At 34.0% G+C, this 24,919-nt stretch overlaps 3 protein-coding genes across 4 annotated transcripts; 2 read left to right on the top strand and 1 right to left on the bottom strand.

The window, feature by feature from the left end:
• Positions 1–18,322: 18,322 nt before the first annotated feature.
• Syx13 (syntaxin 13) lies at positions 18,323–20,709 on the bottom strand. Of its 2 annotated transcripts, XM_066398523.1 has the most exons (5): positions 20,694–20,709; positions 19,588–19,872; positions 19,058–19,223; positions 18,747–18,990; positions 18,323–18,692 (listed from the first exon to the last, which is right to left on the bottom strand). In XM_066398523.1, the coding sequence occupies exons 2-5, from the start codon at positions 19,797–19,799 to the stop codon at positions 18,514–18,516; spliced, it is 801 nt and encodes a 266-aa protein (XP_066254620.1). In that variant the 5' UTR covers positions 19,800–19,872; positions 20,694–20,709; the 3' UTR covers positions 18,323–18,513. The 2 variants fall into 2 exon arrangements, with proteins under 2 accessions (XP_066254620.1, XP_066254619.1); XM_066398522.1 differs by lacking the exon at positions 20,694–20,709 and having other exon boundaries at positions 19,588–19,915.
• On the top strand, positions 20,400–23,137 carry CCT5 (chaperonin containing TCP1 subunit 5). The gene is made up of 9 exons (XM_066398498.1): positions 20,400–20,576; positions 20,724–20,814; positions 20,872–20,982; positions 21,403–21,737; positions 21,800–22,129; positions 22,215–22,384; positions 22,441–22,540; positions 22,594–22,785; positions 22,842–23,137. Exons 1-9 carry the CDS (start codon positions 20,469–20,471, stop codon positions 23,031–23,033), a joined length of 1,629 nt encoding a protein of 542 aa, XP_066254595.1. The 5' UTR covers positions 20,400–20,468; the 3' UTR covers positions 23,034–23,137.
• Positions 23,138–23,702: 565 nt separating this feature from the next.
• Positions 23,703–24,750, top strand: MCTS1 (malignant T-cell-amplified sequence 1 homolog). Its single transcript, XM_066398525.1, has 6 exons — positions 23,703–23,805; positions 23,872–24,024; positions 24,187–24,287; positions 24,347–24,480; positions 24,532–24,599; positions 24,653–24,750. Exons 1-6 carry the CDS (start codon positions 23,795–23,797, stop codon positions 24,732–24,734), a joined length of 549 nt encoding a protein of 182 aa, XP_066254622.1. The 5' UTR covers positions 23,703–23,794; the 3' UTR covers positions 24,735–24,750.
• Positions 24,751–24,919: the final 169 nt, after the last annotated feature.

Raw genomic sequence — 24,919 nt, 5'->3', positions numbered from 1 at the left:
ATTCCTCAAATGGCTTTTCTAGACCCTAAAGTTCCTCTACAATTTTAGGAAGCTCCTAGCTGACACATATCTAATGACTACATACTAACACTAATGAAATATAATAATGCAACTTCCCTTATTCTATCCCTCCAAACGTGTTTCTCACAAGTTACCTAATACCCTTATAAATATCACTAATTTTAATATACATATTACATATTCATTTGTTCCTTCTAAAAGCTCTAATTACTTCCTTCTGAAATACATGTACTTTCTTACTCTTATCCTTGAAATTCACAAGAAATAATCTTTACTTTCTTATTAACTATAAATACATAAATAACCTAGTGGCAAATTCTACTTTTCCAATATACATTCCTTCCCATTTTTCTTACATATGCTCAAGTTATCCTTCCATATAATAAATAATGTCCTATTCTTATGTTTAAATCCCTCCTCTTCTTTCGCACCCACCATTTACTTCTAATTCCTATCTTTTCCAATTTCTCTCCAGTTTTGCATTCTATGTACATGTTTCTGTTACATTTTTCCACCTACATCTCCTCCCTCAAAAGAAAAATTGCCTAAAAAGTCCTTTCCTATGTCCCTACCTACTTAAACTTACTATGAATACCCCTAATGTCTTAACCGAATTACTTCACCTAACATATGCATCGACAATTTCAAATACATAATTCCTGTACCTTCACAAAAATCATCAGTACCTTTACACTAAGCTTTCCTATCTGATATAAATATTCAAATCATCTAAACAATTACAAATCATGTACCTAGTTTTTCCTATAAAAAATAATACATCCAATTTACTTTCTATTCTAAAGTACTACATCTTTATCCCTAACACTTAAATAATAATCACAATGTAATTCACAATTCCTACAATATCTACTAATTTAAAAATAATATACTTTTCCTATGTTTATATAAATAAAATCTAATCCTCAATTATTTCTAATAATACTTATAATGGTGAATCTTTCACCTTACACTTCCAAATACCAATCAAACACCCTACCTACTGTACTAACTTATAAAATCACCCTTTACAGTAATATGGTGCCCCAATTAAATACTCTACTTTCTCAAATTACAATTCCACAAGTCAATCCATTAGTTATGGTACAATTTTTCACACATTTCCTTTTAAATTAATCAAATATCTTTCTGATACATCACTAGACACTAGAAAATTCTTAATTAACTTTCAAAATTAAACTCACAAATTACTTATTAACTACAAGCAAATTCCTATTCTTCTTAACATAAGAAAGCAATCTCGTAATAATCCACTTACTTGCAATCCTCCAAATCTCACAATCTCCTTCCTTGTGAAAAAATACTTTGGCCCTTATCTTTTTCCCTTTCCTGGGCCCCAGTCAGCTTCTTCGATCATTTTCACTTTTGCTGTTCTCGTAATTTCCTACTTCTCTCTTGCCAAAGTTCCATGTATCCATCTAGTGAGCTTCCTCTTTCCTTCCCTTATAAATCTTATTCTTTTTGCTAAGAGGAAATAAATAAACCACTGTCCTTCGATAAAACTACAAAGTACTACCTTGCTATCTTTTTGCCCTTAACTTAAGTTCTTTTGAATCCGACTACTCCGGTGAAAAATCTATCCTTCCTATCCTTGAATTTGGGCAATAATCCAACTTTCGATACAAGTTTTTGGTAAAGTTCCTTGTCTATATCTCTGGCCCCTCCGTCATTGGTGATCTGTCGAGGAAATCCACTATGATCTTAATGGTTCCATCATTTTATGTCAAAACTGTGGGGCAACCCACCTTCTTTCTTCCTAATTTGTAGGTTAAATGTTCGATCCTTCCTGCTAAGTTTTCTGTTGAAGAACCTCACTACTAATCTGGTGCTCGTAAACCTAACCTAAAAGGTATTTGCTCCAGACCCTTTCTTTCTGTGTTCTGTTTTTCGATGAGCCCCTCCGTTTGCTTCCTGGAAATTTATGCTTTTAGATCCTTAATTTACCTCTTTGTTGTAATATTTCTCCATCCACGATCCCATTTCGAATTCCACTGTTCCAGTAAATATTATCCAAAATTCCGGTATTTCTTTACTTTTTCTTACTCTGTAAATTTCTGGATCCCAATCTTCTCATCTTGAATCCCGTAGATCATCGATTCTTTTATTTTTTAATAAATTAACGTCCAAAATTTTCAATCTTTATTTACTTTTTCGGAATACTCGTGACGATCCGAGAGGTTATCCCGTTCTCGTCTTTTACCGTTTTAATTTCCTTTCCGAACCCTTAAAAGATGGAGCCACGCGAAAAACCCACCGCTTCCAAAGAAACAAGTGTATAGACATTCGCGTTTTTGCCGATTCCCACCGTCTTCATCTACTCGGGATTCGAGACCAGTTAACGGCAACGACGCATGTCGCCGCCATCTTATCGGAAAGTGCCGGGAACTAAGGCATCTTTCATGCTGGCCCCATGAAAGATTCCCGCGTTCCCCCGCTTTCTAGGGGATGGCTCCGATGTGTTCTCGACGGTGTCGTTCTGCCGAATCCGAAAAACGAGGGTGAAGACCCCCAAAGAGGGGTCGGTCCAAAGTGGCCGACTCCTCGCCAGGTTACCTGGAGGCCAATCGCCTCCACGTAACTTTGCGTCGCGTCTGTCACTTTGCCGGGCCCTCTTTGGGCCCGGTGTCGTACAGTGTTGCCGGCTTGTGCAAGAAATCCTAAAATTTTAAGAAATTCTAACCCGGATCAAAATCCCCAGTTTCCTCTGCCAACAGTTCCCAATTCCCCCCTTTTCTCTCAAAATAAAAAATCATGTTTTTCAAACCTTCCCCAAATTCCCTGTTCCGGGAATTCATTTATCATCATATCTCAAATAGACAAAACCACCCCAGAGGTGTTTCGGGCAGTAAATGTGTTAAAAAACCACTAATAAATCGATCGTGTATCAATTATTACCGTTCCTTCATCGGTATCCTTTACTACACGTGTTTCTGTTTCGAAATTTTCATAATAATTGTCAAAAGATCTATTTAAATCGAGTAAATACAAATATTCATGACCCAAAAGTAACAATTGATACATCTTCGGTTTATTAGGTGTTTTTTAACACGTTTACTGCCCGAAACACATCGGGGATGGTTTTTCCTATTTAAAATAGAATGATAAATAATTTCCCTGAGCAATTAATTTGTTAAATGTGCTATTTAACCGTGAAATTCAAAAATCAAATGAAAATTAAATCGTTCATTTTCGTTTTGGGAGAAAAGGGAGGAACTGGCAACGTCGCAAAAAAAACCGCGAATCCTCATCTAGGTTAGAATTCCTTCAATTTTAGAACTTGCAATAATAAAACACATCCATGCAATACTAAACTAAATACTTTGGCCCACTTTTTTGTAACAAAACTTTAAACGTACTTAGGTCATTTTAATTTAAGAAGGTTATAAATAAAAATAACCTCATTGTTCTAAAATTTTCCACACCCGATATCTTCAAAACCAAACCTTTACGACCCTATGTTGGTATGAAATTTTCTTCCAAGTAATTATTCTATGTACTCTTAAAGTTCTGCTACAAAAAAGCAAAAGAACAAATCGAGGTAAAAGCTGTAGAATAAATCACAAAAACCTTAAGCAAACTTACCTGCAAAAATTATAACTGCATGCAAGCAAATTCCAGTGAAAGCTTCGATAAATATCAAAGTTTAAAAACAATTCACTTTATTCTTATTCCACAAATAATAAAGGCCCTTTGGAATAATTAACACCTTAATAAACAATTTTTCTTGGATACCCTTAATAAGAAAACATCTTTTTCCCAAAACATTTAGTAACGAAGCTTCTTTACTCTTTAGATATCATTTTTCCCAAAAACCTTTCTTAACGAAACTGCTTTACTGTTTACACATCAATTTTCCCAAAACATTTAGTAACGAAGCTTCTTTACTGTTTAAATATCATTTCTCCCCAAAACTTTTAATAAAAAGACAAAAAATTCTTTAAAAAATTAGGTATCACTTCACCTATTTAAAATCTTAGTGGTTGTTTCCACCTCTGCTAAAAAGTACTTGCAATTTAATACAAAACCCCAAGACAAACTCCCCCTTGAAAATAAAATCCACTTATTTTTGTATATTTACACTTTTCCTATAACCCCAGAAATATCAGAGGTGGTTCGTTTTCATATTAACACCCTGTTAGAATACTCTTTCCAATTCTTTTCAATATTATTTTCTTCAACTGCTTAACCCTCAAATCTGACACAATAAAAATTTTAAATTCCTACCTTTTCTGTTGCCTTCGGGAATACTTTCTTTACTGGACACCTTGCACTTTCCCAGATCACACCATCTTTATCGCTGCATTCGAGGTAGACACACACACACACAATTTCACATCCTTTGGCTGCAGTTCTTGTCCTGGAAGGAAAAGAGAGGCTACTGTAGCACTTAAGTTTCCACGAAGAATTTAATATTCAATATCCTTAAACAGGAGAACTTTGGAATCTTTACATTTCATCTTGGCAAATCACACTACATGACCTCAGAATACGAGTACCGTTTGACTCAAAACAATTAAATCTTTATCAAAAAGCTGCTTTACTTGTTAGACAAATTCCTTCATCCACAGCTCGAATAACCTTAGTTTGTCTTCGAGAATGTAGTCATTCCTTTGCTAAGTTCCAGTACCGAGCATATTTACCCACCTCGGCCCTCACGCCTGACGCCCCTGGGTGGGTTGCTTCTTGTTCCCAGTTTTATAAAATAACACTTTTACACCGTAAGCACACCTAATCAAAGTCTCAAAGGACGAATTTGAGCAGTGTGCAGTTATCACCCCACCGGTTCTCCGCGATGTCTTCGAAATTATCGTAGTTCTGGTAAATTTGTACGTTTCAAGTGAATGGACGACATTTTCTACAATTATTGTTCATTTGTCGAACGATTAGACTAATTTTGTTAAAAATTAGTCATACGCCTTAACGTCTTCGAAATACAAAGTAAATATGGCGATGTAACCTCTCTCCGCTCTGTCAAAAAGTTCTTTTTGACAGAAAATGGTCGAGCTACGCGATGCGTTCCTCGCGACCTACTTTTCGTCTTCCGTTTCTCTCGTGCAAACTTCGAACGTCAATTTTCGGTGCAGATGTCGGTTCTGATGGTTCCCTCGGTACGATAACTTCCGAAAATGCGCGGTAATCACCCCGTCCTCTTTCTTTTCGTTACTTCCTCGTCTCGTTACTTATAATGACCAACGATGACACCCACTTATCCTAAATGTACGGAGTGTTAGGGAAATAACTTTCCTACTTTAATTTCTCTTATTCTAAAGAAGCATCCAAATGAAACAAACTAAAAGACACATTGCCAATTCTTTAAATGTGTCTCTCTTTTTCCAAAGAAATCAAAATAGTTACGTTTACGAATCTTCTTCCTCTTTCCTATTCCGAAGTTATTTCCCCGACACGATGTATAATTAAAATAAAATGATAGTCTCTCTAACGAAAGACTACAGCACTCGTGAAAAATTCTTCAATTTAAAAATAATGTGTAAAACGCACAAATATAAAATACTTTTCCGTGTTTCTTCAAAAGCAAATATATAAAAAAAGAATAGAAACACAAACTAGCAAATTCGCCACCTGTTTTTGTCTCTACCGTCGCAACTTTCCCAGTTCTAATAAACCCTTTAGAACCGTGAAAATACCTGCTAGTGCCAGTTTAATGTTACCCCAATAATTTGCACACTTGGCCCACTTGTGTGCAAATTATGTGGAGCATCCTATTATCTCTTTTACCTTAGTTTACAATTACAAAAGTTAAAAACTAATAAATATCCTACTTATCCCTAAATAGTTTTCTAATTTAGAAATAATTAAGACAATTTCTTTAAAAATCCTTAAAATCTCTAATGTTCTATAATCCATCTTCCTTTTAATGTCTTCTTAAGAAGACCTCTTTCCCCTTATCGTTCAAATTCATCCTATCACTTTCCCCACTCTCCTCGAAATAAACCAATCTTGTTAGTTGTCTTTTCTCTCGTGTCTTATACAATGACTACTGCACCTTCGTACTCCAATCTCTACTTCTCGCTTCACTTGCCTAATGCTTTTTTCCTCCAAGTCTTTTTCCAGTTCTCCTCTTTCAGGAAAAAATCTTATCTCCACTGACCATTTCCCTTCCTTCCTGAACTTCTTACAAATTTTTAAAAGCACCGAATCCCTAAATCCTCTAAATTAATCATCCCAAGTTCCAGTTAGACCCCTTTTAGGACTCCACAATCTCGGTTTTTTCCCATAGTCAATTTTCCTGACTCCACAATTTCAGTCAATACATCCCGTTCACCATTTTGTCCAAAACTCCCCAAGTTATCCTGAAAAAACAGTGTTTTTCCAAAGATCTTCCAGGAAAAATTGCCCAAATAGCTTTTCTAGCTCCTGCAAAAGCTCTTCTGGAATTTTAAGAAGCTCCCAGTTCACAATCACTACTTACTAATACTAATAAAATATAATAAAGTAATAACTTCCCTTATTCTATCATTCCAAATAGGTTTTCCATAAATTATCTCTAATTTTAATGTACGTGTTCATTTGTTCCTTCTAAAAGCTCCTCTTATTTACCTCTAAAATATACATAAATTCTTCCTCACCTCTACTGTTACAATTCAAAAGTAATAATCTTTACTTTCTTATGAACTATAAATACATAAATGATCTGATGGCAAATTCTACTTTTCTAATATACATTCTTTCTCATTCATTCCCATTTTTCTTACAAATGCTCGTATTATCCTTCCATATAATAAATAAAGTCCTATTCTTACGTTTAAATCCCTACTCTTCTTTCGCATCCACCCTTCACACCTAATTGCTATCCTATCCAGTTTCTTTGAAGTTTTACGTTCTGTATGCATGTTTCTCGTACATTTTTCCACTCCCTCAAAAGAAAAATACCCTAAGAAATCCAGTACTATGTCCCTACCTTTACTTACTATGAATACCTAATATTTTAATACAATTACTTCACTTAGCATATACATTTACAATTTCAAATTTACAATTCGAGTTTATACACATAATTTCTATATCCTCACAAAAATTATTAGTACCTTACCACTATCATTTCCTATCTTCTATAAATATTCAAATCATCTAAAAAATTAAATATCAACACTTACAAAAATGTACCTAGTTTTTTCCTATAAAAAATAATATATCCAGTTTACTTTCTATCCTTAACACTTAAATAATAATCATAATGTAATTCACAATTATTTACTAATTCAAAAATAATATACTTTCACTATGTGTATACAAATAAATTCTAATTTTCAATTTATAATAACACCTGTTATCTCACCTTTTAAACAAATTATGTCAAATAATACTTATAATGGTGAATTTTCCAAATATCCATGAAGCACCCTACCTCCTGTACTGACATACAAATTCAAAATAAAATTACCCTTTACGGTAGTACGGTGCTCTAATTAAACACTCTATTTTTCCAAATATTCAATTCCAAAATAATCCATAAGTTGTGGGACAATTTTTCACACAATTCCTTTTAAATTAATCAAATTTCCTTCTGATGCATCAAAATAACTGGGAAATTCCTATTCCTCTTAAGACAAAAAGCGGTCTCCTAATAATCCACTTACTTGCAATCCTCCAAATTTCGGTATCTCCTTCCTTGTGAAAAAATACTTTGGCTGCCTTTCTTTTTCTCCTTACTCGGCCCCAGTCAGCTTTTTCGATCATTTTCACTTTCTTTTGCTGTTCTTGTAATTTCCAATTTTTGTCTTTCAAATTTCCATGTATCCAAGTAACGACTCTCTTTTCTTCCCTTATAAATCATATCCTTTTCGCTAAGAAGAAATAAATAAAGCACTATTCTTCGATAAAGCTACAAAGTACTACCTTGGTATCTTTTTGCTCTTAACCTAGATTCTTTTCGGTCCTCCACCCAAAAATGTGTCTTTCCTATCGATGAATATGAGCAATAATCCAACTTTCCTTACAAATTTTGGATAAAGTTAAGTGTGTCTACCTCTGGCTCCTTCGTCATTGTTGATCTGTCGAGGAAATCCACTATAATCTTAATGGTGTATCTTATTTATATCAAATCTGTGGAGCAACCCACCTTCTTTCTTTCTAATATCTAGGTTAAACTTTCCATCTATCCTCTTAGGTTTTCCTTTGAGGACCCTCACTACTAATCTCCTGCTCGTAAACCTAACCAAAAAGGTACTTGTTCCAGACCATTTCTTTCTGTGTTCTGTTTTTTAATAACTCCCTCGGTTTGCTTTCTGGAAATGTATGCTTTTAAGTCCTTAATTTACCTTTTTGTTGTAATATTTTCCCATCCACGGTACCATTTCAAATTCCACTGTTAGAGTCAATTTTATGGAAAAATCCAGTATTTCTTTACTTTCTTCTTACTTTGTAAATTTGTGGATCGCAATCTTCTAATCTTGAATCCCGTAGATAATCAATTCTTTTATTTTTTAATAATTAACTTCCAAAATTTTACATCTTTATTTACTTTTTCGGAATACTCGTGACGATCTGAGAGGTTATCCCATTCTCGTCTTTTACCGTTTTAACTACCTTTCCGAACCCTTAAAAGATGGAGCCACGCGAAAAACCCACCGCTTCCAAAGAAACAAGTGTATAGACATTCGCGCTTTTGCCGATTCCCACCGTCTTCATCTACTCGGGATTCGAGACCAGTTAACGGCAGCGGCGCATGTCGCCGCCATCTTTTCGGAGAGCGCCGGGAACAAAGGCCTTATTCATGCTGGCCCCATGAATAATTCCCGCGTTCCCCCGCTCTCTAAGGGGATGACTCCGATATGTCGACGTTGTCGTTCTGCCGAATCCGAAAAACGAGGTTGAAGACCCCCAAAGAGGGGTCGGCCAAACTGGCCGACTCCTCGCCAAGTTACCTGGAGGCCAATCGCCTCCACGTAACTTTGCGTCGCGTCCGTCACTTTGTCCGGGCCCTCTTTGGGCCCGGTGCCGTACAGTGTTGCCGGCTTGTGCAAGAAATCCTAAAATTTTAAGAAATTCATCAAAATCCCAGTTTTCTCTACAAAAATTCCCCCCTTTTCTCTCAAAATCATTTTCACACCTTCCCCAAATTCACGGTGAAATTAGCACATTCAACAAATTCCCTTCCGGGAATTTATTCATCATCATATCTCAATTAGACAAAACCACCCCAGGTGTTTCGGGCAGTAAATGTGTTAAAAAACCACTAATAAATCAATCATGTATCAATTATTACTATTCCTTCCTCGGTATCCTTTACTACACGTGTTTTTGTTTCCAAATTTTCATAATAATTATTAAAACAACCATTTAAATCGAGTAAATGCAAATACTCATGACCCAATAGTAATAATTGATACACAATCGGTTTATTAGGTGTTTTTTAACACATTTACTGCCCGAAACACCTCGGGGATGGTTTTTCCTATTTAAAATATGATGATAAATAATTTCCCTCAGCAATGAATTTGTTAAATGTGCTATTTAACCGTGAAATTCAAAGATCAAATGAAAATTAAATCATTCATTTTCCTTTTGGGAGAAAAGGGAGGAACTGGCAACGTTGCAAAAAAAACCGCGAATCTTCATCTAGGTTAGAATTCCTTCAATTTTAGGACTTGCAATAATAAAACACACCATGAAATACTAAATACACTGGCCCACTTTTTTGTAACAAAACGTTAATAGTACATAGGTAATTTTAATTTATGAACGTTATGAAAATAACCTCATTGTTCTAAAATTTTCCACACCCGATATCTTCAAAACCAAACGTTTACGAGCCTATGTTGGTTTGAAATGTTCTTCCAAGTAATTATTCTATGTACTCTTAAAGTCCTGTTACAAAAAAGCAAAAGAACAAATCAAGGTAAAAGCTGTATGATAAATCACAAAAACCTTAAGCAAACTTACCTGCAAAAATTACAACTACTTGCAAACAAATTCAAGTAAAAGCTTCCATAAATATCAAAGTTTAAAAACAATTCACTTTATTCTTATTCAACAAATAATAAAGGCCCTTTGGAATAATTAACATCTTAATAAACAATTTTTCTTGAATACCTTTAATAAGGAAACATCATTTTTCCCAAAACATTTAGTAACGAAGTTTCTTTACGGTTTAAACATCATTTTTCCCAAAACCTTTCAATAAAACGAAAAAAAATATATAAAAAAATTAGATATCACTCAACCTATTTAAAATCTTAGTGATTGTTCCCATCCCTACAAGAAAGTATTTGCAATTTAATACCAAACCCCAAAAGAAAGTCCCCCTTGGAAATAAAATCCTCTTATTTTTGTATATTAACACCTTTTCTATAATCCCAGAAATATCAAGTGGTTCGTTTCCAAATTAATACACTGTTGTAATACTCGTTCAATTCTTTTCGATATAAATTACTTCTTTGATAACAATTATTTTCTTTCGTTGCATAGTAACTCCTTCAAATCTAACACCATAAAAATTTTAAATTCCTACCTTTTTCTGTCGCCATCAGCAATACTTCCACCAGCAAACAGTTTCCACTTTCTGAGATGACACAATCATTTCACTGCATTCCGAGTGGACACACACACGCACACACAATTTCACATCCTTTTGCTGCGGTTCTTGTCCTGAAAAGAAAAGAGAGGCAACTATAGTACATGCGTTTTACACGAAGAATATAATATTCAATAGCATTAGTTAAACACAAGAATATTGGGATCTCACCAATCTTGCAACTCGACACTAGACAACCTCAAATTACAAGTACAAGTTGAATCATAACAGTATGATCTTTATCAAAAAGCTGCTTTAAGGCGGTACCCAAAATAAGTTTTCCTTGCGTTAGAAAAAAGTCAAATTTATCTAATCTGCGAATACTACAATAGTTATTGAAAGTTGACAATTACTAAAAACTCCTTTGACAATGAGTTTCTTCTCTTTCTTACCTCTTAATTTCTAATTCCACGGATATTCTATGGATCGACTAAGATGACACCACTTTTATTGTTGTGCTTTTCAATTTTAAATTCCACATTTTCTTTTCAAACGCACGCTTTTAAGTTAATTTGTTAATTTCCACATTTCGATATAAATAAACAAACGAAAAACTCTTACAACACAATTATTTAAAAAATGTCATCATTGTCATGCACGATGTACAGAAAATTACCACAAACAAGAAATCTACAAGTTTACACGAAGAAGAAATCTGCAAAAACACACGAAAAAGAAATCTGCAAAACCACACAAAGAAGAAACTTGCAACGCAGACTCCCAGATGGCGCCACACAGAAAAATCTCTCTTCTTTCGCATCCACCATTTAATCCTAATTGGTCCTGCTATGAATACCCATTGTTTAAACACGATTATTTCACATAACGTATGCATCAAGCAATTCCAAATTTACAATTCTATTTTATACACATAACTCCTGTATCGTGATAAAAATCATTATTACCTTAACATCACTATGTGTTCTTATCTTATATACATATTAAAATCATCTAAAAAATTAAATATGAATACTTACCGAATCTCCTTAAAAATAATATATAGTTTATTTTCTATCTTAAATTACTACATATTCCTGATCCATAACACTCAAATAATAATTACGACAAAACGTTAATATTTCATAGGTAAATTTATTTTAAGAAAGTTATGAAAAATAATTAAAATTTCTTCTAAAATTTTCCACACCCGATATCTTTAAAACAAAAGGTTTATGAACCTATATTGGTATGAAACGTTCTTAAAAGTAATTATTCTATTCACTTTTAAGGTCTTACTATAAAAAAGGAAAAAAACAAATTAAAAGTGACGTCCATATGATAATTCACAACAAAGCTTAAGTAAACTTACCACTGCATGCAAGCAAATTCAAGTGTAAGCTTCTAGAAATATCAAAGTGTAAAAACAATTCACTTTATTCTTATTTGACAAATAATAAACGCCCTTTAGAATAATTAACATCTTAATAACTAATTTTTCTTCGATACCATTAATAATGAAGCTTCTTTACGCTTTAAACATTATTTTTCCTAAAAAAACCTTTCAAATTAGGTATCACTGAACTTTGCTACCCATTTTAAATCTTAGTGGTTTTTTTCACATCTACTAAAAAGTAGTTCTAATTTAATAAAATAATCCCAAAGAAAAACATCCCTCTTGAAAATAAAATCCACTTATTTTTGTATATTAACACATTTTCTATAATCCCAGAAATATCAAAAGTGGTTCATTTTCAAATTAACTCACTGTTGTAATATTCATACAATTTTGAATATAAATTATTTCTTTGATAACGATTATTTTCATCAATTGCATGGTGACTCTCTTTCACATCTAACACCATAAAAATTTTAAATTCCTACCTTTTTCTGTCGCCGTCAGGAATACTTTCACTAACAGGCAACTTGCACTTTCCTAGATATGGTACAATCTTTTTCGGTGCATTCAAAGTAGAACTACAATTTCACATCTTTTAGCTGCAATTCTTGTGCTGAAAGGAAGAGACAGGCAGCTATAGTACGTATCTTTCTACGAAGAATGTAATATTCAAAATATCATTAATTAAACACAAAAGTATTGGAATCCCACTAATCTTGCAACTCACACGAGATAACCTCCAATGACAAGTACAACTTGAGGCAAAACAATGATCTTTATGAAAAAACTTCTTTAGGACGGTACCAAAATTAAGTTTTGATTGCATTAGAAAAAAGGGATATTTATTAATAGTTTGTATGGTCTGTAAGTATTAGAATAGGTATTGGAAATGGAGAATTATTGAAAACTCCTTCGGCAATTTTTTTTCTTACCTCCTAGTTCCTAATTCCACAGACATTCTATCGATCGACTAAGATGACACCACTTTTGTTTTTTGCTTTTCAAGTTTAAATTCCACATTTTCCGTTCAAATGCACACTTTTAAGTTAATTTTCACATTTCAATTAATATGAACAAACGAAAAACTCTCACAGCACAATTACTGAAAAATGTCATTATTGTTATGCATGATGAACAGAAAATTCCTATAAACAAGAAATCTACAAATGCACACGAAACAGAAATCTGTAAAAGCACACAAAAAAGAAATCTACAAGTATACACAAAGAAAAAATTTATAACCCACGCTCCCAGATGGCGCCACGCCTAAAAATTCTTTCGCATCCACCATTTAATCCAAATTGATCCCGCTATGAATACCTTATGTCTTGACGCAATTATTTCACATAACATATGCATCAACAATTCCAAATTTACAATTCTATGTTATACACATAACTCCTGTATCGTCACAAAAATCGTTAGTACTTTTACATTATGTATTCTTATATACATATTAAAATCATCTAAAAACTTAAATATCAATACGTACAGAAATGTATCTAATTTTTCCCCTTAAAAAATAATATATCACCGGTATCTTTAAAACGATGCGTTTATGGGCCTATATTATTTTATAATTATTCTATCCACTGTTAAAGTTCTACTATAAAAAAAGTAAAAGAACAAATGAACGTGAAATCTGTTTAATAATTCATGTTAAACCTTAACTGAACGTACTTGAAAGAATTAAAGCTGCGTGTAAGGAAATTTAAGTAAAGGCTTCTATAAATATTAAAGTTTAAAAGCGATTAACTTTATCCTTATTTAACAAATAATAAACGCTATTTAGAATAATTAAGATCTTAATAAACAATTTTTTTCCAATACAATTGATAATAAAGCTTGTTTATACTTTGGACGTGATTTTTTAAAAATCTCTCAATGAAAAAAAAAAAATATTTTTGGAAAGGTAAATAAAACACCTTTCAAGTGGGGTATAATTCAAACTCCATTAGTGGATGCATGCAATTTATTAAAGAACCCTAAAAGAATATTCCCCTTGAAAATAAAATCGACGTGTTTTGGTATATTTACGTATTTTCTGTAATCGCTAAAGGTTCGTTTTCAAATTGATATACTGTATTGTAATAGTGGTTCAATTCATTTTATATATAAATTGTTTATTCGATAACAAGTTTCTTCAGTTGCATAACTTTAACTGAAGTCTAGCACTGTAAAAATTCAAATTTTTACCTTTTTACATCAACGTCAGGAATGCCTCCACTATCGAGACTGGTAGAATCTTTTTCGCCGCGTTCTGATTGGAACGACAATTTCATATCTTTTGGCTGCAGTTTTTGTACTAAAAAGAAGACAGGCAGCTATAGTACGTACCATTCCACGAAGAATGTAATATTTGATATCTTTAATTATACACAAGAGTATTGGAATCTCACCAATCTTGCAACTCAGACTGGATAATTTCAAATTACAAGTCTAAGATGACTCTAAGATGATTAAAAATAATGTGATCATTTATGAAAATCTGCTTTACGACAGTACCAAAAATAAGTTTTGATTGCGTTAGAAAAGAGAAATTTACTACCAGTTTGTATGGTCTGTAAGCATTAGAATGGGTATTGGAAATAGAGAATTATTGAAAACTTCTTCAACAATGGGTTTCTTTTCTTTCTTACCTTCTAGTTCTTAGTTCTATAGATATTCTATCGATCTACTGATATAATGACCTTGTTTTTTCTTCTCAATTTTAAATAACATAATATTTTCATTTCAAACGTAAAATTTTAAATTAATTTCCACACTTCAATTAATGTAAATAAACAAACGAAGAAATCTCAAAGTCCAATTACTGTAAAATGTCATTATTGTCATGCTCGATGAGCTGAAAATTAACACAAAGAAGACATCTGCAAGTGCTTATCACCCAAGTTCCCAGATGACGCCACACGTAAAAAAAAATTAATAATTCGTGGAAAATTTCCATTCTTCCATTCAGTAATAGAACTTACCGTGGTACAAAGAAAGCCACCGTACGACCTTTTAACGTTCAAACGTTAACTTTAAAATTGCAAAAAAATAACGAATATTTTTATTCATTTCTATGGAATAAGTGAATCGATACTGTTTAAAATATATGATAAACGTATTACTTACTATTTTTATTAGGTGTACAACTTTGCTTCCGCCGTTTTTTTTCCGAATTTCGCGATTTTATTGTAAAAAACTAATTATACCTTTAGGATCCAAAGTATTGTCCATCGCTGGCCACTACTTTCTCCCATCTTTCGGGCAGCATACGAATCCCGTGTTGAAAAAATTGGACATCTTTTGAAGCGATCCACGATTCTATCCAATTTCTTACTTCTTCATAAGACCGGAAGTGTTGGTCAGCTAGCCCATGTGCCATGGATCGAAACAAGTGATAATCAGAAGGAGCTAGGTCAGGAGAATATGGCGGGTGGGGTAGGACTTCCCATTTCAATGTTTCCAAGTATTTCTTGACCACTTGCGCAACATGGGGTCGAGCATTATCGTGCTGCAAAATCACTTTATCATGTCTCTCGTTGTATTGCAGCCGTTTCTTTTTCAATGCTCGGCTCAAACGCATTAATTGGGTTCGATAAAGAGCACCTGTGATTGTTTCAGTTGGTTGTAACAGCTCATAATATATTACGCCGAGTTGATCCCACCAAATACAGAGCATGATTTTGGAACCATGAATAGACGGTTTGGCCGTCGACGTGGAAGCATGGCCGGGATATTCCCAAGTCTTTTTGCGTTTGGGATTATCGTAATGAACCCATTTCTCGTCCCCAGTCACAATACGATGCAGAAATCCCTTCCGTCTTTGCCTTGCAAGCAACTGTTCACAAGCGAACAGACGCCTGTCAATATCTCTTGGTTTCAACTCGTACGGCACCCAATATCCTTGCTTCTGAATCATTCCCATGTCTTTGAGGCGTTTTGAGATTGTTTGTTGAGTCACTCCCAATGATTGTGCCAATTCTTGTTGACTTTGACACGAGTCTTCGTCAAGTAATGCTTCCAAGTTCGCATCTTGGAAAACCTTCTTTCTTCCACCGCTATGTTGGTCTTCGACGTGAAAATCACCGTTCTTGAAGCGCTGAAACCACTCACGACATGTCCTTTCACTAATAGTGGCTTCCCCATAAGTATCTGAGAGCATTCGATGAGCCTCAGCAGCAGATTTCTTCATATTGAAGCAGAAAAGTAAAACCTCCCGCAAATGACGAGAATTTGGCTCGTACACTGACATTTTCAATTGCGAATAACTTTATGATGAAGACACAAATAGACTAATATTTTTATGAGGTTATGTTAACAGGTGCCCAAGGCTCCTGCATGCCCACATGGGGTTATTTATTTCGATCAATACTTACCGCTACATACATCTATTCAAAAACGGCGGAAGCAAAGTTGTACACCTAATATTTTTAATCGTACTTATCAAAAAACAAAAAATTCAAAGAAATTAATTTTATCGTAATAAAATCTCCGTACGATTTAAAAATACTAGCAAGAAATTGTTTTTATTATATTTTCCGTATGATTCTTAGGTAAATATCGTCCCTTCTAATTTTATTTTTTGTTGTTACTAGTGAAATAATTTTATATGTCTTCAAAAAGTTGCGAATTATCAAATGATCACCAAAAATTAATAATTAAATTGTATTCGGAAAATCACTCGGTACTATATGTATGTCGGATGACTCGAAGGCGAATTGCTTCCAGAAGCCATGAGTCGTAAATCAAATACAAGAAAAAGTCACTTAATACCACTAACTTATTACTAAGAACGAATGTCACTAAGGTTACACTAATGTACATTTACACGAATCTTTTCTAACTACCGTATAGGGTGACAAATGTCTTGTGCCAATGATCTCTTTCACGAAAGGTAGACCGTATGTTAATCAATGGATGAGAAACGTGACAATCCGGGGCCAGACCTCTCAATCTCAACTCTCGATAATTACTGTCCTCTCTTCCTGAACTTTCATTTTTCTTTTTGTCCGCTGACTCCGTTCTGCCCCCCTTGCATGTTAAACACAAGTGTGTCCCTTATTCCCGGGGTTCCTGGAAGTCATACTATAAAGAATGATAATGGATGTTTTTGGTTGACAGAGTAGCGAGAAAACCAGAACCCCGATCGATTACATAGGGTCCTACCAATACAAAGAGTCTGTCTGCCTGTCTACTTAGGGGTATTCGCTAAATTTATGATGGCGCCGACATGTATGTACGTGAGCGTTTCCTTCATATTTCGACACTATACCCGCCAACAAGAACAAAGACCCCTTGTTCTTAGGATTAGATATTAATGATAGTGTTCTGTTTTGCATAGCTATTAATGGTAGGCATGTCGAACTTATCTAATTTATGAGTTGGGGTGATACCTTCATTTTTTAGATTCTGTTAGAACTAATTTTTATAATTAAGTGTATATATTCCTTATTGTTTTGAAATTGACCCACCCCTGTATTAAATTAGTATAAATCATTTATCGTAAAAGATAGAATCTATTTGTCATCTTGGCTAAAACATAAAATGCAGAAAACAATTCACCTATCAGTTCATTCTAACATAAGTGTGAAGAGAATGATTGAGAGTTACGAGTGTGGGAAAAAGGTGGAATGGTGTATGTTAATTCTCTTAAAGATAAACAGATGCACTCGGGGGTGACTCTGATGCATTTTTATGTATGGTGGGATATATTCAACTCCAGGAAACGATAGAATAAAATTGTTAGGCAAGACGCGCGTGAGTTTGATTTTCACCAAGGGAAAACCTTTTTTAACAAATTTCTTGCGTAGAAACTTATTGAACTGTGTGAGTGTTGTAAATTTAACGCTTGTTACCGTTTGCATTTCTTTATATTTGCTAATAGCATTAACAAAAATCTTCATTTTCCAAGTTTGCATTTCGATTACCTTATCGTTCTTGGCGACTTTTTGTTTCAGGGTTTTTAAGTTCATTGTTATGATAGACATTTCGTCGTTAATATTGTTTCTGAGTTTATTTATACATATAAATATAATTTTGAGGTTCAATTAAGTTGTGATAAAAATTCCAATTCTCTGTTTCAGATAATAACATAATCGGTATTGACCAAATACGTACATTTTCGTCCTCATACTTCCCCTATCTTTTATCGTTCCTAACAACTTACAATATTCCATTATGGATTTAATATTGGAATTTAGGCTGAATAGCTGTTCTGAAGTATTGTAACATAAACTCATATTTAAGACACTTTCTTTTTCGTCCATTTTAAAAGTTAATATAATTGACAACAATCCCCATTTCCGGTTTTCTAATAAGATAATGTCATAACTCGATGATAAGTTATTAACAGTGGATGTGGTTAATCATCACCAAATTTTATATTACATTCTGGTCAATTATGGTTTAATTAAAGATAAACTCTCAATTGTGATATAACTTTAATATACATCTAATAATATATTGTCGCATACAATAATCGCTAATTTATAAAATATGAATATTTAAATCTTAAAATTAATCATAGATATTGAGCCGCAACGAGGCCTAAAAAAGAGCAATCAAAAACTCACTGTCAGGCTAACAAATGTGTGCTTTTTATACATGTAATTAAGAACTATTTCTTTAGTTCACTGACGAGCACCGCAATTAATATAATAGCAATTATTGCAGCTACTATCACTAGGATTAAGATCTTTTTTCGGTAACGATTTTGATATCCTGAAGCTTTTATCAGTTCCTCAGTTCCTTGCGCCACATTGCCTCCAGCATGGTCAATGCTATTTTCTATAGTACCTATCACAAACCACAAAATTAATCTCTCCAACATTTATTTAGCAACAAACTTACTAATAACCTCTCCTTGTTCATACACCAAAGAACCAAGTTCTCGCATTATTTGATTAATATCCAGGACATCTGCCTCGATCTGCTTGACTCGTTCCTCTCTTTCTAGCATCATTTCCTGCTCAAATTGCATCTCTCGATTTAACTGCATCTGCTTCTGTTGTTCCTCATTGTCCTCATCATCAGAAACTCCCCGTTCAACATTAGTGGACAGCAGGAGATTTGCCTTTTGTTTTTCAGCCAACTCCTAAAAAAACCACTAGTTTTTATTTCACCAAACAACTCAGTTCTCTTATTTGTATTTTCTATTGCACCTTCTGCAAAATGTGATATTTGCTGAGGGCTTCTTTGAAATCCTCCTCCAGTTTATCAGCTTGAAGCAATCTATGTTTGTCATGCCTGGGAGTGGTGCGCTTAAGTTTGGCAATATCCCTTGTTGTAGCAGATGCCACTTGGTTGGCTGTTAGTTGAGTGACATGTCTGAAAAGGAATATTTTAAGGTGTCGCTCATTTTATAAATAAAACTGTTTTCCCTAAATAAAGTTTTAGCAAAAAAGATCATTAGTGGCTACCTTTTTGCAGCTATCCTTATTTTTCTGTAACATCCCTCTATGTGTCAGAGCCAGGCAGACAATTTAATGTTGCCATTTTTTGACCTAACAATCTACACCTCTCTTTCACCATCAACATAAAAAATTGTGTAAGAAATCTTTTTTATTTTCTAAGGACTAAACTACTATTCAATACAACTCCTTAAATCGTTTTTGAGTAAATGCAGAACACATCAAAAATCCTTTTTTTGACACCTTGATGAGATATTTTGTTACATATAATATATACTTACATTTTATTTCGTACTCCCGTATTATCCTTTGCTGTGCCAATAAGCTTAAGACAGTCTTGCAGGGCTTTAAAGCTCGCATTAATTGTATAGAGCTTTGTTGCTATATCATCACACAAACTATTAAACTCTCTGAATGTGTCCTTATTCCTTGTGCCACTGAATCCCACCTCTGGATCACGGATTGATCCATAATTTGCTGGATTTCGATTCATATTCTATAATTTGGGTTGAAAATATCAATCTCTATTCGCATTTGCTTAAAGGGCGTTTTCGATATAAAGGTAACTTTATTTATAAAAACTATTGAAAAATATATGTTAAATATTTTGTATAAGGAATCTAAAAACAAAAACATTGGTCATTTAATTCGTAATCTTTATTAACCTCTTTAAGTTCAGATCATACCTTATCTCTATCTTCGTTCATTTCTGAAACGAAGACACAGTACATCGATCGATGACTAATAGTAAATATCTTCTGTAATTGATGTGACGTTAGATTGATGGTTACATGTCAAAGATGATTAAAAACAACTTAATGTCATTTCGCCGCCATTTTTAGGATTGTCTTTTTCTTTCCCTATTTCAGAACCGTCTTATATTTTTTGCAATGACTAATTACTGATTTAATTGCAAAGTGGTACATCACGAAAATTTTCTTTTTCTTTTTTTAACGCATTTTTTACACAAAGTAAATAAAATTAGTGTATTTCTGGAGTACTGGAAACGAAATGACGACTATTGGCTACCAATAGTGATTGTTGACACACGTGACTTTTGTATTAATGACAATGACATTTGACTAAAAATTAAGTTATAGACAAGAAATCTCCTCCAATTTACAAATCGACAATCATCTTGTTTTTGGAAATTTTGGGCGAAATGGCTGGATTTCCCGGTAGTATAGCGTTCGACGAGTATGGGCGTCCGTTCATTATCCTCAGGGATCAAGATAAACAAAAAAGGTTAACCGGAATTGATGCCCTAAAAGTAGGTTATGTTTCGCTTGTTTGCCTTTGCAACTGTTGTAAAAAAATTAAACATTTTTTTCTTCCTTATGAAACCCTCGTTAAACATGATCTTAAAACACTATTGCAATCCTAAGACATTTGTTTACCTAAAAATTATTTGTTTCAGTCTCATATTTTGGCCGCCAGACAAATTTCAAATACCATCAGGACCTCCCTGGGTCCCAAGGGTCTTGACAAAATGATGGTCTCCCCGGATGGTATGCTGAATCACAAGAAAGTTTCCCGGTAACATTTATATACTCTTTTTATTTCAGGAGATGTAACTGTCACCAATGATGGGGCTACTATTTTGAAAATGATGGAAATTGAGCATGAAATTGGGAAACTTTTAGTTGAATTATCACAATCGCAAGACGATGAAATTGGTAAGATATTTTCTTTATATTGTTTAGTACCTCACTTAGTAATCTGCAAATTCAGTTGAAATTCTTTATACAAGACACATGAAAACTTGTTTTTTTTTTAACCCAAAACTAAAAAATAAAAAATTTGTATTTTTATGAAAAAACAAAATTTATGCTAAAGATAGAAGTTTCTAAATTCTATATAAGAAATCAATATTCAGTTATCAGCAAAATAAATGTTCCATTTGATTTAGTTATATCTTTTTCTAGTTACAGCTGAAAAAACTAAATTTGTTCCCTAGAAAAAAGTTTTGGTATGAAATGAAAAAATTGCTATCTTTTTCTCCTGTCTTTATCATGACTAGTAATAGTTAAATTAGAAAATAATTAAGTTAAAAAAATGTGTAAGATTAATTATAAGCCTTGAACTTTTTTTTCAAGGGGATGGAACCACCGGGGTTGTGGTCCTGGCTGGTGCTTTACTTGAACAGGCTTCCTCCCTACTCGATCGTGGAATACACCCAATTAGAATAGCAGACGGATTTGAACTTGCTTGTGAAACAGCTGTCAACCATTTGGATAAGATTGCTGAATTATTCCCTGTGTCAGCAACCAATACTGAACCCTTAATTAAAGTGGCCATGACCACATTGGGCTCGAAAATCATTAACAAATGCCACAGACAAATGGCAAAAATAGCTGTTGATGCTGTTCTCGCTGTCGCTGATTTGGATCAAAGAGACGTCAATTTTGAATTGATTAAAGTTGAAGGAAAGGTGCTATTTCCAGTTATCAAAGTTGCTGATCCAGTACCATTTTTTTCCTTTTGTATGTTTAGGTAGGTGGTAAATTGGAGGACACAGTATTAGTAAAGGGGGTGGTGATTGACAAAACCATGTCCCATCCGCAAATGCCCAAAGAATTGAAGAATGTCAAAATTGCCATTTTGACTTGCCCCTTTGAGCCACCCAAACCCAAGACCAAACATAAGTTAGAAGTCACTGATGTGGCCAAATACCGGGAGTTGAGAGAGTATGAACATGATAAGTTCAAAGAGATGGTAGGATTAGTGAAGAAGGCTGGAACGACTCTGGCAATTTGCCAGTGGGGATTTGATGATGAAGCGAATCATCTGCTTTTGGAACAACAGCTGCCAGCAGTTAGATGGGTAGATATAACTTTATCTGTCGTGTTGAAAATTTTGATTTGCAATTTTTTTGAAAATGCTTAATGCATATCATGGTTGTTTTTAGGTCGGAGGACCTGAAATCGAACTTATCGCCATAGCTACTGGCGGTAGAATTGTTCCCAGGTTTGAAGAGCTGAGTGCTGAAAAGTTGGGATCGGCAGGTCTGGTTCGTGAGTTGTCCTTTGGCACTACCAGTGATAAAATGTTGGTCATTGAAGAATGTTCCAATTCGAGGTCTGAAATTATATTTCATTTTATTATTTGTTATAATAATGTGAACATATGTTCAGGGCAGTAACGATTTTAGTCAGGGGCGGCAACAAAATGTTAGTAGAAGAAGCAAAGCGTAGCTTGCACGATGCTCTTTGTGTTGTTAGAAGTTTAGTTCAGGTGCGTTTGCTTCCCTGCGTGTAAACCACTTTGCGTTATATTCGATTCAATAGGAGCCTCGCGTGGTTTACGGTGGTGGAGCTGCCGAAATCTCCTGCAGCCTTGCGGTAGCTGCTCAAGCTGATCAACTCGCTTCCCTGGAACAGTATGCCTTTAGAGCATTCGCGGAAGCCCTGGAAGCAATTCCTCTGGCCCTAGCCGAAAATAGCGGTTTATCCGCCAATCACACGTTGGGAGAAGTCAAAGTATACGATTTATCACGTGCTTTCAAGGAACGTTTTTTGCTTCTTGTAAATTTCAGGCAAAACAGTCAGCTTTGGACAACCCAGCGTTGGGAATCGATTGCATGTTCACGGGCAATTACAACATGCGCGACCAACATGTTATTGAATCTCTGAGATCTAAACGACAGCAGCTGCTGTTAGCAACGCAGCTTGTTAAGATGATACTCAAGATTGATGATGTACGGTCGCCTAATGAGTTTCAAGATTAGGGAGCATATAATGGATTAATTACTTATTGTATTTTTAATATGTATTGTCTCGTTATGTAAGAAACGCAGAAACTATAGACATATACATTAACGATTTTGAACAGCCCCTGTCAATTCAAACGAGTACTTTAGCCTCATTAAACCGAGGTGTAATTAAATAAAAATATATGTTTTGTGCTAATAGTTATTTATTTTTATTTTTTCCTCGTTCGCTGGCTTACTGTGAAATAAATTAAATTATAGGTGTGTTTCTTGTTAACAATTCAATATAAATTTCTTTCGTCAGATTATCAAGACAATTTTATTTTCATTGTAAAAAGTCGGATAAGATTCCCCTAGAGAATGACAAAAAAAACATCTATCGATAAGACATCAATGGGAAATATAAAAGGGCGACTTAAATTGAGTGTGCCATGATAGACTTCGGTTCACCTAATTCATTACAATACAGGTGAGTTTAATTAAAATAAAACTTACCTTTTGCGCTAATAATTCTGTATTTTTATTTTAACTTGTTCAATCTTGAATCTGCCTTCGTTTCGGGTATCATCTTTTATAGTTTTCTTCATTTAAAATTAATGTTTTTCGTTTTTTAAGCAAGTTTCACTATTGAAAGACAGGTGGCGCCTAACTTTTAAACATCTGTCATGCAATGACAAGGATTGTGAAGCGAACTCTAACCCATTTTTTTAGTTCTGGCTCGTAACGTTTGTGATTAATTGTTGATAAAATTTCTTTCGCAGCGGTTTTTCCACAAGAAAATGTTTAAAAAGTGAGTTTCTTTTGTCAAAATTAAATAGTGTATACTTTTAGGTCCTAATTCTACGATTCTAATCAGATTCTACGAGAAAGAAAGTGTCTCAGGAGTCCTGCAGTTGAAGTCGTCTGTGCAAAAATCCATCCGGTCGAAAATTTTGGAATCTTATCCTTTTCTTGAAAGCTATTTAGATGCCATTCTGCCCAAGAAAGACGCTTTCAAAATAGTGAAATGGTAAGGGTAGTTATTTACACACTTAATTGTTATACTTTATGTAAACCTTGTGAAGTATAATAGTTTTGCCGACATTGCACATGTACAATATTTCTTGCTACAATAGCCCTCCGAATTCAGTTTTAATATCAAAATATCCTGTAATCTTTCATTTAATTTCAGTCATGACCACATAGAAATAATAATAAATTCAGCAGGTGAACAACAATTTTTTAGGCATAGGGAAGGACAATGGATGCCTACTTTAAGGCTTCTGCACAAGTGTAAGACCTATTTACTTTGCTTAAATAGGGAATATTACTCACAATTGAAACTTTTTTAGATCCATTTTTCCTTCCTATGCAACAAGTTGATAAAGGTGCCATTCGCTTTGTGCTCAGTGGTGCTAACATAATGTGTCCTGGACTCACTTCACCAGGAGCACAAATGACTGAAGTACCCAAAGATACTGTGGTGGTAAGTTTTTTCTATTTTTTTAAATGTAATTTTATAAACCTATCTTTTCAGGCCATCATGGCTGAGGGTAAAGAACATGCCCTTGCAATTGGAAGAACAACTTTATCAACTGAAGATATGTAAGTGAACTTGAAAGTAACATGTAAAACATAATATCTAATGCATTTTCCAGAGCGAAAGTCAACAAAGGAATAGGGGTAGAAAATTGTCATTATTTAAACGATGGGCTGTGGCAAATGAAACCTGTTAAATAAACTTTAGGAAATTTTAGTTATTTTTTGTTTCTATCATACCCTACACCATGCAATTAAAACTTATTTGACTGACTACCTTTATGTACAGGGTGTTTCCAATTTCGTGCCCGATGTCTTTTTTGAAGAAACCGCAAATAAAATTAAAATTTTATTATAGGGTCAAAAAGGTGATCACTTAAGATCTA

The sequence above is a fragment of the Euwallacea similis genome, chromosome 17 (genome assembly GCF_039881205.1).
Source record: "Euwallacea similis isolate ESF13 chromosome 17, ESF131.1, whole genome shotgun sequence".
NCBI lineage: Eukaryota > Metazoa > Arthropoda > Insecta > Coleoptera > Curculionidae > Euwallacea > Euwallacea similis.
The sequence above is the reverse complement of the archived record's forward strand: the minus strand, read 5'-3'. Positions and strand labels throughout refer to the sequence as shown.

Coding starts and splice junctions, on each gene's coding strand:
- CCT5 (XM_066398498.1), top strand. CDS start 20,469: ATGGCTGGATTTCCCGGTAGTATAGCGTTCGACGAGTATGGGCGTCCG. Junction 20,983..21,402: donor ATCGCAAGACGATGAAATTG/GTAAGATATTTT, acceptor TTTTTTTTCAAG/GGGATGGAACCACCGGGGTT. Junction 21,738..21,799: donor TGATTAAAGTTGAAGGAAAG/GTGCTATTTCCA, acceptor TTGTATGTTTAG/GTAGGTGGTAAATTGGAGGA.
- Syx13 (XM_066398523.1), bottom strand. CDS start 19,799: ATGAATCGAAATCCAGCAAATTATGGATCAATCCGTGATCCAGAGGTG. Junction 18,991..19,057: donor AATATCACATTTTGCAGAAG/GTGCAATAGAAA, acceptor TGGTTTTTTTAG/GAGTTGGCTGAAAAACAAAA. Junction 18,693..18,746: donor TGAACAAGGAGAGGTTATTA/GTAAGTTTGTTG, acceptor GGTTTGTGATAG/GTACTATAGAAAATAGCATT.
- MCTS1 (XM_066398525.1), top strand. Junction 24,288..24,346: donor TTTAAGGCTTCTGCACAAGT/GTAAGACCTATT, acceptor AAACTTTTTTAG/ATCCATTTTTCCTTCCTATG. Junction 24,481..24,531: donor TACCCAAAGATACTGTGGTG/GTAAGTTTTTTC, acceptor CTATCTTTTCAG/GCCATCATGGCTGAGGGTAA.